We start from the raw sequence: 15,297 nt of genomic DNA on the forward strand, positions 1-15,297 counted from the left end.
AAAGGGGTTAGATATTGTTAATTTTTATTATACCATTGAAAAATTTGGACTTTTAGCTTTTATTTAAAAAAAAAATTTCCAAAAAAACATGTTTTTTGACAAAGTTATTGTCAAATAAAAAAAAAAGTTTTTTTTCCGAATTTAATGATTTTTCAGTAATTATAATGAATTTTAGTATAATTATAATATGATATGAAAATTTTTTAATTAAAACAAATTAAAATTTAATATTTCTCGATAATATTATTTCATCATTTATTATAAAAATTTTAACTTTTTTTTTGGAAAATATAATGATGAAATAAGAATCAACGTACAATGTACATACATGTACATACAATGTACATACGTCGTACAATGTACATACATTTTTGTTTTCAAATTTTTTCTGAGAAAAATACGAAAAAATGAATTTCAAAATATTAAATTGTAAACGTTGATTCTTATTTCATTATTATATTTTCCAAAAAAAAAGTTAAAATTGTTATAATAAATTATGAAATAATATTATCGAGAAATATTAAATTTTAATTTATTTTAATTAAAAAAAATTTCATATCATATTATAATTACACTAAAATTCATTATAATTGCTGAAAAATCATTAAATTATGAAAAAAAAACTTTTTTTTTATTTGACAATAACTTCGTCAAAAAACATGTTTTTTTGGAAAATTTTTTTTTAAATGAAAGCTACAAGTCCAAATTTTTCAATGGTATAATAAAAACTAACAATATCCCTTTTGTGCCAGTACATCGAGTCAAACTTCACAAAAAATTAATACAATTTTCTATGATTGTTTAGAGTGTAATTGTACGTAGTTGCAAAATATATTAATTAAAAACAATTAAAGTACATAAAAGTAGAGATTTTAAGCTTCAAAATGAGATGAAGCAGAAGCATTTTTGATCATTTTTAAAGAAGTTATGACACTTTGAATTTTGCCATTTTTTTATAAGTTTCTATGTGTACTGATACTTTTGAGCGGCACTGTATATATATATATATATATATATATATATATATATATATATATTATCATCATCAGTATTGGCACGACAGCCCTTTGTGAGCCTGGGCCTTCCTCAGAAGATTTTCCCATTCTGCCCTTCTCCCAGCAGTTGACTTCCAGTTCTTTACTTTTGGGATGACAAAATCCTCATCCACACATTCTTTCCATCTCTTTTAAGGCATTCCTCTTGGCCTTTTATTGGAGAGGGTATCATTAAAGACTCTTAATGCTGTTCATTCTGGGCTCATTCTCACTACACGTCCGGCCCATGTCATTCTACTTAGTTTAATAGATTTAATGATATCATCATTATTAAGGATCTTATATATTTCAATATTATATCTTTTCCTGCAGTTGTTGTTATCGAGGATAGCGCCAAAGATGATTCGTAGGACCTTCCTCTATCTCTCTCGCTCTCCCTCTGTATATATATATATATATATATATATATATATATATATATATATATATATATATATATATATATATATATATATATATATATATATATATATATATATATATATATATATAAGTTCAAAATGAAGAATAAAACAAAGAAAAATTATAGACATATGAAAAAAAGGGGGTGGGAAATAATAAGTAAAAAAAAAACAACAAACAATATTTTATTTAAGAAAAAAAAAAAAAGTGAAATGTTAATTAAAAAACCGGAAAAAAAAGATATAATCTTTTCTTCAGCCCACACGATTATATCCGCAAAACAGAGTGCTTTCTGATATTGTATCAATAAAGCCAAAGCAAAATATATTAATACAATAGTGTGAGGAGCACTCAAAAATTTTTATAAAATAACTAATATATATATATATATATATATATATATATATATATATAGTATACTAATATATATATATATATAGTATACTATATATATATATATATATATATATATATATATATATATATATATATATATATATATATATATATATATACTAATATATATATATATAGATATATATATATATATATATATATATATATATATATATATATATATATGAGTATAAGCGACCCGCTAGGCGAGACGGTAAAGTTAGTGGCAAAACCAATTCAGTTTTAGCTTGTTTTTTCGTCCGGAGCAAATTTATTCTCTTCTACACATTATTCAACAATGTCGAACACACACAGTGAAAAAGACAGTAAAGAAGCTGTTTTATATTTATGCTGTAATTGTAAAAAAAAAAAATAGTTGCAGAAATTAAATGTTTCTCGATATAAATGCGAGAAAAAAAATGGTGTTGGTACTATTTTAAATAGTATAAAAAATTAGATCCTCGCATCGAGCAGGCATATTTAACGTGGATTTCTGATTTGATGGCTGATTATAAGAAGCCGCGAAAAGGCAGCTGTGCACTTTGGGTACGGTGCCGTGGAGTGGAAAAGCATGGAATCTTTACCGAAAAGGGTACCAGAGAAGATATTCTCCAGGTAGGATTATTCGAGAGTTTGCATCTGCGACTATGTGAAATAGTATCTCTTGCCGAATCGAAGCAATATATAGGCCTTGAAGGAAATGTTAAGGCACGGCAGCTTGTGGAAGATATTATACATAGCGTGGAAGGGCAAAATACATATAATATGAAAGCAATTGCACGTGCTGTAATCGTACTTGTCTGAAAAGATTGTTTGGCGTGTACTACGTGAGGATGAATACGTCTCCATCCTACCCATAAGGTACAAGTGTTGTCTGTCACTGGTGAACTGTAAGCTGGTTCCTCCTGAAACCATTTGAAGGACATTCTGCATGGGTTGGATGATAATATACATATAACACACAAACATGTGTTACATATAACACACGTTTGACCCATATAACACCCAAACGTTGATACATATAACACCCAAACGACTATTTGGCGTGTGCTACATGAGAAAGAATACGACTCTGTAAGACGCAAAAGGTACAAGCGCTGTTACTGGTGGATTGTACTCTGGTTCCTCCAATGCAACCAGATTTCTGTGCCCATGAGTGTTTACTGATGAATGGCCCTTTCACCCAAATCACAGACGTTTTCACAAATGTACGTTATTCCTTAAGTAATAAGTGTGAAACCTGCATATTCAGCGGGAAGATCTATTGAGCAATTCTTTGTAAATCAATTACAAAGTTTTCTTTCGAGCTATATTTTTGTACTGTGCGCAAAAAATAAACGCACCACCCTGAATTATTCTTGACCTGATTTTCACTTTTTAGAACTCAATTTTAATGATTCGAGAGGAAAAAATTAATTAGTGATGACGAATTTTTAAGTTTAGAAATCTGATACAAAAACGTATTCTATTTACGACGGTTTTGAATTTCTCATCCCCATAATGTAGAGGGTAGTCGCAATCTTTGAAATAGAGTTCCCATAGTTCAGTCAGGAGAGCAATCCAAAGTTTGAACCCTTTATTGTTAATTTTTTGCGAATTTTGCTATAACTCAAGAAAATTTTAAGAAAATTGAAAATGTTTTGCACACAATTATAAAATTCGGTTACTCAAAGATAATTATGTATGAATAATGACTTTGTATAAACATTTAATATTTATAAAAAGTTATTTTTCACACATAATAACAGTTGAAAAGATATTGAATTGTTGGGTAAATTTTTTTTGCATAATTTTAAAGACTGTAGTTTTACATGATAAATTACAAATTTAAATAAAATCGGTCAAATGGAAATGAAAAATTGAATTTTAAAAAAGCATTGTTCTAAAAAATTTGATTTCTGAGTAAATATTTGACCGATTTCGTTTCAATTTGTATTTTCCATGTAAAATTACAGTTTTTAAAATGATGTTAAAAATAGTACACCTTACAATTCAAAATATTTTCGTGTTTTATTAAATAAAATTATAAAAAATATTAAATATTTACAAAAAGATATTTTATGCACAGGATCATATTTCGAAAAAAAAAAAACAAATATATATATATATATATATATATATATATATATATATATATATATATATATATATATATATATATATATATATATATATACATAAATTAACATGAAAAACATGAATAAAATAAAAATAAAAAACTAAATGGTAGAGAAACAAGAATGGTAAAAGCAAATAGTCGTTGTCAAGACACATCTAATTGCCATAAATAATGCGATATTTCTGAATAAAGAATAATTATCATAAGATAAAAATTATTCTTTATATGAGTCGATATCGCAAAAACCTTATTATGTAAAAAATCATGAAATAAAAGAAAAATGTAAAAGGAAATCAAACTTACCGTCGTGAATTAAAACGCGGTTTAGGTTTAAAAGCACAATAATAAAACAGTTAACAAAAATCGCGAAGATGTAATATATTGCTTATAGCTTGAATCGAATATAATAAAATTAAAAAAACATTTGATCGAAGAAGAAGAAAAAATGTTTAGGTAAAATATTAGTGCTGCCATCTATGAGAAACAATTAGTAAAAAGGTAATAAATTGAAATAATAATAAAAATAAAAATTATAATAAAAATGTTTAACGGATTGAATAAATTAGCAGTCTTAAAAAAATAAAAAAATCATTTATAGGCAAATTAATTTAAAAGTCAGTCTGTCAGGATAGAAAGCCGTTTATAGACTTATCCTTCATTCATAAATTCTAACATAATTTTACAGAATACACACATCCATCTTTCATAGGGTGACTTATTTAAAAATCAGAGCCTGCATACAGGAATAGAAAACCGTTTATAGGTTTTATTCTTCATTCATACAACCTTACATAATTATAATGTATACACGTATCACCTGCATTCATTTGGGGTGGTTCTTTACGAACCAGAGCCCATTCCACTTATACAAAAATAAAAAATAATTAAATAAATAAATAAATAAACTGTTTATTATACTGGACAATTAAAATTAAATTAATTTTAAGAGGCTACAAATATTAAAAAGTAACTAAAAAATATTTAACTAATCCAGTATAAAAGGTCATACATCCAAACTATTCCGTCCAGTGGCTTTAGGAATAGTTTATCATAGTTATATATATATATATATATATATATATATATATATATATATATATATATATATATATATATATATATATATATATATATATATATTAAATATTATTCACCTTTAAAAACATCAAATCTTCCCAAATCGTTGATTTAGGTGCATCTGGTACTCTTTCTTTGGCAACTTCAACTAATTCAGGATCATCCAATAATCGGCCAAACAGGCTAATAGTTATCCCTTTTGAAAATAATGCATCATAACCATATCTGAATATCAACTATAAATAAATAAATAACACTTATTACTGAATTTGTATTTCAAATATTTGAAACCATCAAATTTATAAACTATAATTTACAATGATCAAATTCAAAATAAAAAAAATGCTCCTTTTTTATATCAACTGAGTTGTTTACAAAATTAATTTTATTAATTTTTGAGCTAATAATGACAATAATAATTGCAGCTGAAGATCTTAGAAGTGAGCAATCCATACAAACAATAAACAATAAATAAACTGCAATAGCTAGCTACAGATAAAAAAAAATAGAGTTAAGAGCAGAATAAGCGCATGTTTTGTTGTGGTGTGCTATACGGTTGCGATAAGTTTTATCTCACCAAGTTTGCAAAATTAATCGCAAAATTGTCAACAGAAGGCTTCAATATTAGAGAAAAATTACAAGACAATGTTTTAAAAATAACCACCATTTCTGGTAACAACGTGGTGCTGTTCTGACATTTAATTCAAAAAACAACTCTATTGCATACGACTGATTCCGAGAAAAATGGCTTGACAACTATTTTCTTTCCATTGCTAATGCTATGAACGCTGAAATGGAATTTCAAAAAATTGATCCAAAAAAATTTTTTTTTGAAAATTTTTTTCGGAATTTTTTTCTCATTTTTTTCATTCAAATTTTTTTCTCATGCAAAGATGCCAAATATATAAAAATCTCAATTTTGAGTTTTTTGCAGCTTACGTTGACTTTTCAATTACAATCGGCAGTGTTGGAGGATTTAAATTGATCGGCAGCCATGCCTATTTATTGCTCCAGTTGGTCTGACATACTACGAAAGAACACACCATTTCATAGTTTCTCAGTCAGTAGCGCAATTTTTAGACGAATATGTAGCTAATTTTGGATTAACTCACCATCACGAGAAAAACTGCCCCCGTTGGTAGCATATTCAGAAAAGAAATGAAAAGCCTGTTATGCAAAAGAAGTAAAATAGTTGTGAAATATATGACAAATTAATGGGTTTAGAATAGATACATGACTGTTTACGGACTGGTGAAAAAATATATAGGAATGAATCGATTGTTATTGATCTTTAGATATCGCCTAAGTTTAAAAGAGTCATGACTGTAAGATATTTCGCGTTTAATATATGCAATAATTAATTATAACTCAATATTATATGGTTTCATTGTCAAATTTTTTAAATTTTTTATTTCCGAGAGAGACTCCAGGTGGCAGTTTTCCTCATGATGGTAAGTCTCAGGAGAAAACAGCAAAACAACCATACATCTTTTTCTGTTTTCAATGGGATACTAGGAAGTGACGTAGTTTATGCTAGCAGCTATTCTACATTCTATTTCGTGTAAGTCACGTTCGTCTAGTATTAAATCTCTTTAGTGACACATTCTAAATTCCTTCAAAAACATTCTTTCTCAAGGATATCAGTTCTTTCACTATATATTTACACAGGGACTTAACACGAATACAGGCTCGAAGCCACGTGAAACATAAACAATTTAACTATGCATCAAAATTGCCAGGTTTACAAAACAAAACTATATCACTGCTAGGGCGCTTTTTCATTACACGACACGATAACGACAAAACGGATCCGATTGTAGGCGAACGACAGAGGGTCTAGTAAAATGCATGGTCAGCAACACGATACGATTATGTCGTATCCGACAAGGCGATATCGTTTGTCGGAATCGAATGTCGGTTAGGCAAGCAAATTTCTCCTCAAATCGTGGCGATTTTATTAGTTGTTGTGTATCTTTCCTGTTTTATCTCCTCTTTTGATATCATTATTTTATTCCTTTAATCAATTTTAATCTTTTATTAGATCATGTCAAATGTCAAATTTGAAAATAAAAGTTTTATATAATTTATTCTCATGTCTGGTTATAAATTTTTAATTTTATGAAGTTGCATTTTTTGCATTTCAGTGAGGTTAAAAGACTTAAACAATCATAAAAGTTTAATTGAAAATTTTTATAAATTCATTATATGCTTTAATGAAGAGATGGTATTTTGTATAATAGTAATGATTTGATAAGAAGGCAAATAAAGACTATTATGTATTTCAAACAGAACTCGATCTAACTACTGATTTCTGCTTGATTGAATAATAAAAAGTCTGCTCCCTGATTCAAGTTAAACATTTTTTTGAAACATGGTAGAGCGGCTTCATAAGATAAATATGATAAAACTCATTTAAAAAATCATCTAAAAAGATTATTCTAAATGAAACTAATATTTTAATTCGATTTTTAAAAAAAACGTTAATACTTTAAAACATTTAAAGAATTTAAGTAATGTTAAGTGGTAACAGACGTAAGTTGTCGAGCAGACGCCAACTCAAAAGCCATATAAAAATTATTCCTCATTAACATCATTCTTGTTCTTGGTTTCTCTCATTCGGACGTAATTAAAAAATTTATTTGGGACTTTTTGTAGCTTATGGAAAAGCACATAAAAATCTTCTTCAACATATCTTGCCTCATTTATTTCCTGCGTACTTACGTTGTTGCAGCCAATAAAGGCTGTAGATTAGCGGCACTTAAAAACCGCCAAATCTGTAGCTGCGGTGGCATTAATACGTAAGTACCATTTCGTGCACCCAAAAACGTTTCTGCACTGCTAGCTTTTTTCTTCTAAAATAAAGTAAGAAGTTTGAGACGACGATTATCATCCGGCATATTTAAAGTTTGCAGAAAAAAAATCACAGCAGAACACAAGAAACTGCTCACTTGCTGGGTCTTTGTGCCAACTAAATTAAATGAATGCCAATTTACGATACTACAAATAATTTTATCAAAAAAATAACATATTTTATTTCTTAAACATTTTAGAACACAATAACATTTATTATATATCTAATTCCGTTGCAAAAACGAATTCAAAGCTAAAACTTATAATTTTTCAAAACACGTTCAAATAAATTATTTAAATTTTTTGTCTCTACACACTCAAACTCAATACATTGAATGAACAAGAGTTTCTACTTCTCGGACTAACGATATCGGACAGGTGAAAAAACAATTGCTTGAACGATCCGGCAACGACATTGTCGTTCACACATTTGTCGTCCGATTTTGTCGGTATCGTGTCGTGTAATGAAAAAGCGCCCTTACAATAAAATACATAAACAAATAATAAATCAAAGTTAAGTAAAAGAAGTAGACTAGAATGAATTATATTTCAGTTAAGTGCTTTGAAAAATTTTAATGCTGAAAATAATTATAAAGTTTCTGCGTAAAATTATTAATATAATTGAACTTTCAATATTACTATAAAAAAGCGTAAATGTAAACAATATGTTTCAAGAAATAGGGCTAGATAATCCGTTTCGCTCAACGCAAAATGTTTGTCAACAGATGGCGCAGCAAAAAATCCAAAACGCAATATATAAGTTACCAAATTTTAGCTGTAGGAAATAGGCTCTGTCTGAGGAATAAAACTAACTGGTGATATTTCTGATGGAAATGGTCTTACCTGAATCTTAGTTAAGTCGTAATTTTCTTTACGTCAGCAGTTCCATCTGTTGATGAACATTGCATCAAATTTTTATAAATTGGTGAAAAATGGAATGTGTCTACTGTTCAACGCCGGTTATGAAATATACTAATATTTTTGAATTATTTTAGGCCAGAAGCTATTTATTTATACAATTTTGTTAAATAAAGCTAAAAATATAAAGTATACAATTTGTTCCCCTCGGTAAATCTAAGAAGAAAATCCTCCGCAAAAATCTGTTGAATCGGCTGAAATGCATACTACTAAACATAAACATATATTGTACAACAAATTTATAAAATTAAGTATCCAATGAAGTATTTCTTTTTATATGGTGGAATTCTGTTGACACAAAATCTCTTACCTCTGGTACTGACATAACCACTTGTTGGCAGAATGTACTAAAACCTGAAGCGAAGTACATACTTTTGGCAAATGCATCCACTTGACCGTTTTCATACGCCAGTCTCTAAAATACGAATAAAAGTAACTACATAGTATTAGCAAAAGAAGTACTCACAATATGTAAAAATCCTACACTGTGTATAAATTTTAATAAAGTGTAGTCAACGTTCCGAAACTGTAACAGAAAAAATGGAGATTAAATATCAAAGCTGTGTGCCTTTAAGAGGATTTGATCAATTTTAATCAATAAGCTATTTCATTCTATTTCGAAAAATGTGTCTCCAGTCAAGAAAATCAATAAGAAATTCACTAACTTAATATACATTAAAATATGATCGAAGAGCTCACTTTTTCTATACTTTAAAATTTGGATTAAAGTAATTAAAACGGGACCAACCGTAAAGGTTTTTTTCAGGTGATATAGCTTCCCCTTAAAGGTAAAGGTTATAATTTTTTCTCCACTCTTTAGCGTTGAGAACTGCCATTCTTTGTTTCTGTATGTTCTGTTGTCATTTGATATGCATGCAATTACAAGAAAAAAAAATGGGGCAAAGCATATCGAAGAAAGGGTAAGAATTTATAATACAAAATTTGCAATTTCACGAATACGAAGCTATAACAAGTCACTATTCTAATAAAATAAAAGCAATGAAAAGAAATATATATATATATATATATATATATATATATATATATACATCTCTTATAAACGGAATTACTGGATTTAGTCTATAAATCTATATGAAAATCATAACTTATCAAAAGAGCATCAAATTGTCTTTAATTCTATTCAAGCAAAAATTAGCAAACAGACGGGCTCAATGATGAAAATTAAATTTGGATTCAAATTTTCTGAATATCGATACAGTTTTAAATATAATAAACAAACTATATTAAAAAAAACAGTTGATGTCGTTGCTTTTGTTGTTAATTTACGTCACACTAGAGCTGCACAATGGGCTATTGGCGACAGTCTGGGAAACATCCCGGAGGATGATCCGAAGACATGCCATCACAATTTTGATCCTCTGCGGAGGGGATAGCACCCCCGCTTTGGTAGCCCGACGACCTGCGCGCGATGTCGAGCACTTTACGGCAGCACAGTTTAACGAGGACCAATACCGCACACACTCGGTCCCTACGCAGACTGATCCAAGTGGTCACCCACCCGCACACTGACACCGTAGCCAGTGATGCTTGAATGCTTGACTTCGGTGATCTGTTGGGAACCGTGTTTTAACGATCAGTCCACTGCGGGACAAAAAAGAAATATATATATATATATATATATATATATATATATATATATATATATATATATATATATATATATATATATATATATATATATATATATATATATATACACTGGTTATCATAAATTAAGGAAAATTCACAAAAATCGCGATAACTCAAGAAATTACACATGGAATTTTATGAAACTTACCCACAATATACAACACATAGTAAGGTATTAAACAACATAAAAAGAAATTATCAGACATTAATAGTAGTATAGAAATTAGCACATGTATAAAATAAACAAATTGGAAGTATCGGTTTGCAATAGAAAAAGTACCTTTAATATGGAATATGATTGCCTCTAGAAGCAATACAGCACAAACAGCGATGTGTGATGCTTTCAATTATGCGGTCTATCAGTTCAATAGGAAGTGAGAGCCATTGCTCTTGTAAAGCAGTTGCAAGCGTGGCAAGGGTCTGAGGGGGCGGATTGATGGCAGATACACGCCTCCCTAGAGCATCCCAAACGTGCTCGATAGGATTCAAGTCCGGGGATCGAGCTGGCCACTCCATGCGAGTAATTGTTTCCTGTTGAAGATAATCATCAACAATGCGAGCTCTGTGTGGTCTTGCATTATCGTCCTGTAACAGGAAGCAATCACCAATTGCCCCGGCATATGGGCGCACATAAGCATCAAGGATGTTGTCTCGATAAACCTGAGCATTCACGGTTCCCCTTGGAAAGACATGGAGGTATGTGCGCCCTCCTAAGGATATGCCTCCCCAAACACAGACACTGCCTCTTCCGTATGCATCTCTTTCACGGATGTTTGATGGATGATAACGGGTCCCAGGTTCTCTCCATATCAAATAACGTCTACTGTCACTTTCTAGACTAAACCTGGACTCATCCGTAAAGAGAACAGGCCTCCATTGATCTGACGTCCAGTGGACATGTTGTCGGGCCCACTGCAAACGGTCTCTCCTATGGCGTGATGTGAGCGGCACGCAAATGGCTGGTCGTCTCGCATACAGACCACCTTCGTGGAGCCTTCTGCGCACAGTTGACGTTGACACCAACCTTCCGGTGGCTGCAGCAAGAGAGGATCTAAGATGTGTCGGAGTAGCGGTTCTATTCCTGCGTGCACTTAATGTCAAATATCGGTCATCGGCACTGGTCGTAACAGTTGGCCGTCCTTGACTGAACCTCCTAGATGCCGAATCTGTGGTTTGAAATTGCCTCCAAAGTCTATGAACCACAGATGGACTCACATTTAGCCATCTGGCCACTTCTGATTGACTCTGCCCTGTCTCTAGTCTCCCGATGGCTCTCCATCGTAGTTCTTCAGGCAAATGATGCCTAGAGGTCATTATTACGAATTGGCTATCTCAGATTTTCAATGTCGCAATCACAGTAAAATTTGTGTGCTTTCTCTCAAACTTGGACTTTTATGCTCCAGGCAGATGACGTAAGCCGAGTGCAGCGCCACTAATTTGCATATTGCAATTTTACTCAGCTACTCTTAGTGGACAACATATGCAAATTTTGCACGGTTTGGCTTACTTTTGAAAGAGTTATCGCTATTTTTGTGATTTTTCCTTAATTTATGATAACCAGTGTATATATATATATTAGGATCTGGCTACTTGGTTTTCGTTGTTTATTGCTTGAAGCGATTATGGTCAAAGAACTTCTACTACGTGGATAGCGTTGGTTAAGTCATAAACAATATATATAATTACTTACCGCAAGAGAGGATATTATATATTTGCATATTAATTCCACACCTAAAGGTGTCGTAGCACCTGGCATGACTTCTCTGAAAAAAAAGAAGAAAAAGGAATTTATTACTTGATAATAAAATAGAATGAGCTCTAAATGTTTCAATGTTATTTTTCTGGGAATGTTTTATTGCTTTTTTGAAAAAGAAAAAGACTTTTCTCACATTTTTTCTCAATTATTAATGTAAAAGAAAAGGAAAAACATGATGCGTGTTAATTAGTTAACAGGACTTCGTACTCTTCAGCACTCTTGATTTTTAAATTTTACATGCTTACTGAGAGTTAATAAAATTTAATATATTTGGTTGTTCAGAAAGTAAGGTGTTAGAAAAAGAATAATATGGTGTGTATTAATGAGTTAACGGGATGCTTCTTTTTAAATTTTTCATATTTTGACAGCTGATATAGCGACGCTTGCATGTGGAAGAATCTACGCAGTAGTTTTTGGTTGCTGCTCTTTCTAAATGGAAAGTGAAAAGCATAATATAATATTATTTTTTTCATAATCGAAAAGGGAAAAAAACAGTTCAAGCAGGAAAAAAAAATATCCGATAGAAGATGTGCTAACAGTACGCAAGTCGCAGAACTGTTTTACAAAATTTAGATTAAGATGCACAGAGATGCACCACAACAATTCATAGCTGTTTTTCGACGATCTGTTGCCAAGGAAGGTAAAAAAAAAAGCCACAATTTAAGTGCCTTACACTTGAAACAATGTGATAATTTTAAACTATATAAATAATCTTGCCGCTAAGAGTTATCTGGGCTTTAGAACAGACAAATAACTTAAATACTTTAAAAGTTATTCAACTTTTTTAAATGTCTCCAATTTGGCGATATACTTCCACCTAGATGAAAGTTATCAAAATCCTTGCCTTATTCTCAGTTTTGCAAATTTTTATGACCCCAGGTAATGCAAAATTGGAGTAAGTTTTTGAATATTAAGAAATTAGACCGCAAACGCTTTTCATTTTCACAAAACTGTGGCTTTTCTTCATATTCACGTTTTGTGCCATTTTCATAATAAGCGTTGGCAGCACTGGCCTTAGATAGGCTATACTTGACCAGTCATGAGTAACAGTTGAAACCTCACGGCAATTATAAAAATAGCAAATTATTCGCAAAAATCCATCATTTCATATTACACCGGAGCTTTCGAAAAAAAGTCTTAATAGTAAAAGTGATGAACCCTGGTCACTCTATAATCTTTATTTATTTATTTCTTTGTAGAAATTCTTTACTGGATTAAGGGGATTGTTACTGATATAGCTGTTCAGATATGCAAAGCAGAAGATTTGATTTGTATAAACCAAATGCAAGCAGTGATCCTGAAAAAGTGGGTCTCCATAATTGGGTATAAAATTACAAACTGACGAAGTAGAAAATTAGTTGCAGATTTTCAGGTATTCAGTAGAAAATAAAGTTACGTCCCCTAGTGTTTAGAAGTGGTTAATAAAAAGTATAGTTTAATGTAAATATAAACAAAATTAATCATTGCATGTGTTTTCTTTCAGAAAATCAGAACTTTTTATTTCTATATTTCCATTGCTTATAACTTCAACATGCACTTACCCAACATTAGCTACAGTAAAATAATCTCTTTCGCTCCTTAAAACGCAGTTGAATTCATGCCTCAATTCAAATTCAGTAAGTGATCCTCCACTTGTAACAGGCCGGCTCTAAAATTGAATTTTTTTTCATTAAACTAAACTAAACTAAACAAAACTAAACTGAACTGAGCTGAGCTGAACTGAACTAACCTAACCTAACCTAACCTAACCTAAACTAAACTAAACTAAACTAAACCAAACTGAATAAACTAAACTTAAACCTAAACTTAAATCTAAACTAAACTGGAATTAAATTAAATTAAATTAAAACGTCTGTTAGAGCATGAAAAGTTGGAATACATGTAATTTTTTTAACATGTTAACCAATCCAATGAGTAAATTTAAGTACGAAACAATTCGAATGTCAAAGCTCTCTACACTATTTAAAGCGATTCGTTAACATTTAAGGTAAGCTTCATTCAATTTTACCAGCACTTTAAGAACTGCATTTCACGAGTATCGGATCATATGCATATCTGCAACTTCAACTATTTTCTTGCAAAAAAAAATTATACTTGAATTAATAATTTAATTTATGTTTTTATTTATATCTCAAAATCATGTATTCAATAAAAAATGATTTGGACCACCTCCTCATGTAAATAAAATAAGTCCATAAATTGAAATATCATAATACAATAATGTGTTTAAGCTCTTTTAAGCTAAACAATACATTTAGGCATTTTGCTGGTTTTTTTTTTAAAATTCTAATGTCATTACCACTTGGAAAAATCATCCTTGAAAAGATAAAAATTTGGTAGGTATGCAAATGTATTTGTTTAAATTGTTTATATCTAGTAAGTATCAAAGTAAATAAAAAAGTTAAACCAGAAATAAAATAGATAAGCATGAAATTTAGTACCACTGGTTGCGGTTAAGATTGGAGAAGCTGACATATTCGGTAATATATCTTAAATTCATGATTTTTTCAAAGAAAGGAACTGATTTTTCGTTCTAAAAAACTTCTGGTGAGTAGATGTCTCAAATCCTGAGATGATTAACCGGAGTTAAGAAATTGAAATCAGCTATTTATCTTTTATTTAGATCGGATAAATGTTTCGACACGCTTTCTGTATGAATCAAAGAATGAACGTAGAAAATTTCTGTATGAACTTCATTCCATACCGTATATACGGTTGAAAGCAGGCTGCCCTTAACCGGTCGTTCATTTTTTTAAACCTATTTATGAATACTGTTGCGAAAATGCATATGTTAATTGCTATACTGCTCTTGAAGGATTGTTAATTGCTATACTGCTCTTGAAGGAGCTTGCGATCTCCCGAGAGGGGTGGACAGGGGAACACCTCCATCGGTTTTTGAATTTGGGTGGTATAGAACTGGGAAATTAAACGAATTTTGTCCACCACTAAACACAAGTAATTTAAACATATACATATAAGGTCACGTAGAACTATATATATCAGTTGCGCTTCGGCGATTTATTATTTATTTCCCCTCAGATGAATTAGTTGGAGCCCCTAGCGGGGCTGATGCT

General features: G+C 30.5%; 1 protein-coding gene across 2 annotated transcripts in view; it reads right to left on the minus strand.

Annotated features, from left to right (window-relative positions):
• Nucleotides 1-15,297, minus strand: part of LOC107437837 (uncharacterized) — a 93,194-nt gene that overhangs the window by 31,126 nt on the left and 46,771 nt on the right. For both annotated transcript variants that reach the window (XM_087149829.1, XM_087149830.1), the window contains exons 22-25: nt 13,765-13,871; nt 12,158-12,230; nt 9,128-9,232; nt 5,127-5,285 (exon numbers count right to left, since the gene is read on the minus strand). In XM_087149829.1, the coding sequence (XP_087005955.1) occupies nt 5,127-5,285; nt 9,128-9,232; nt 12,158-12,230; nt 13,765-13,871 (444 nt within the window). The remainder of the gene's footprint in view (nt 1-5,126; nt 5,286-9,127; nt 9,233-12,157; nt 12,231-13,764; nt 13,872-15,297) is intronic.

Source organism: Parasteatoda tepidariorum, chromosome 8, assembly GCF_982258835.1.
Source record: "Parasteatoda tepidariorum strain Cologne lab strain chromosome 8, Ptep-v5.0, whole genome shotgun sequence".
Taxonomy (NCBI): Eukaryota; Metazoa; Arthropoda; class Arachnida; order Araneae; family Theridiidae; genus Parasteatoda; species Parasteatoda tepidariorum.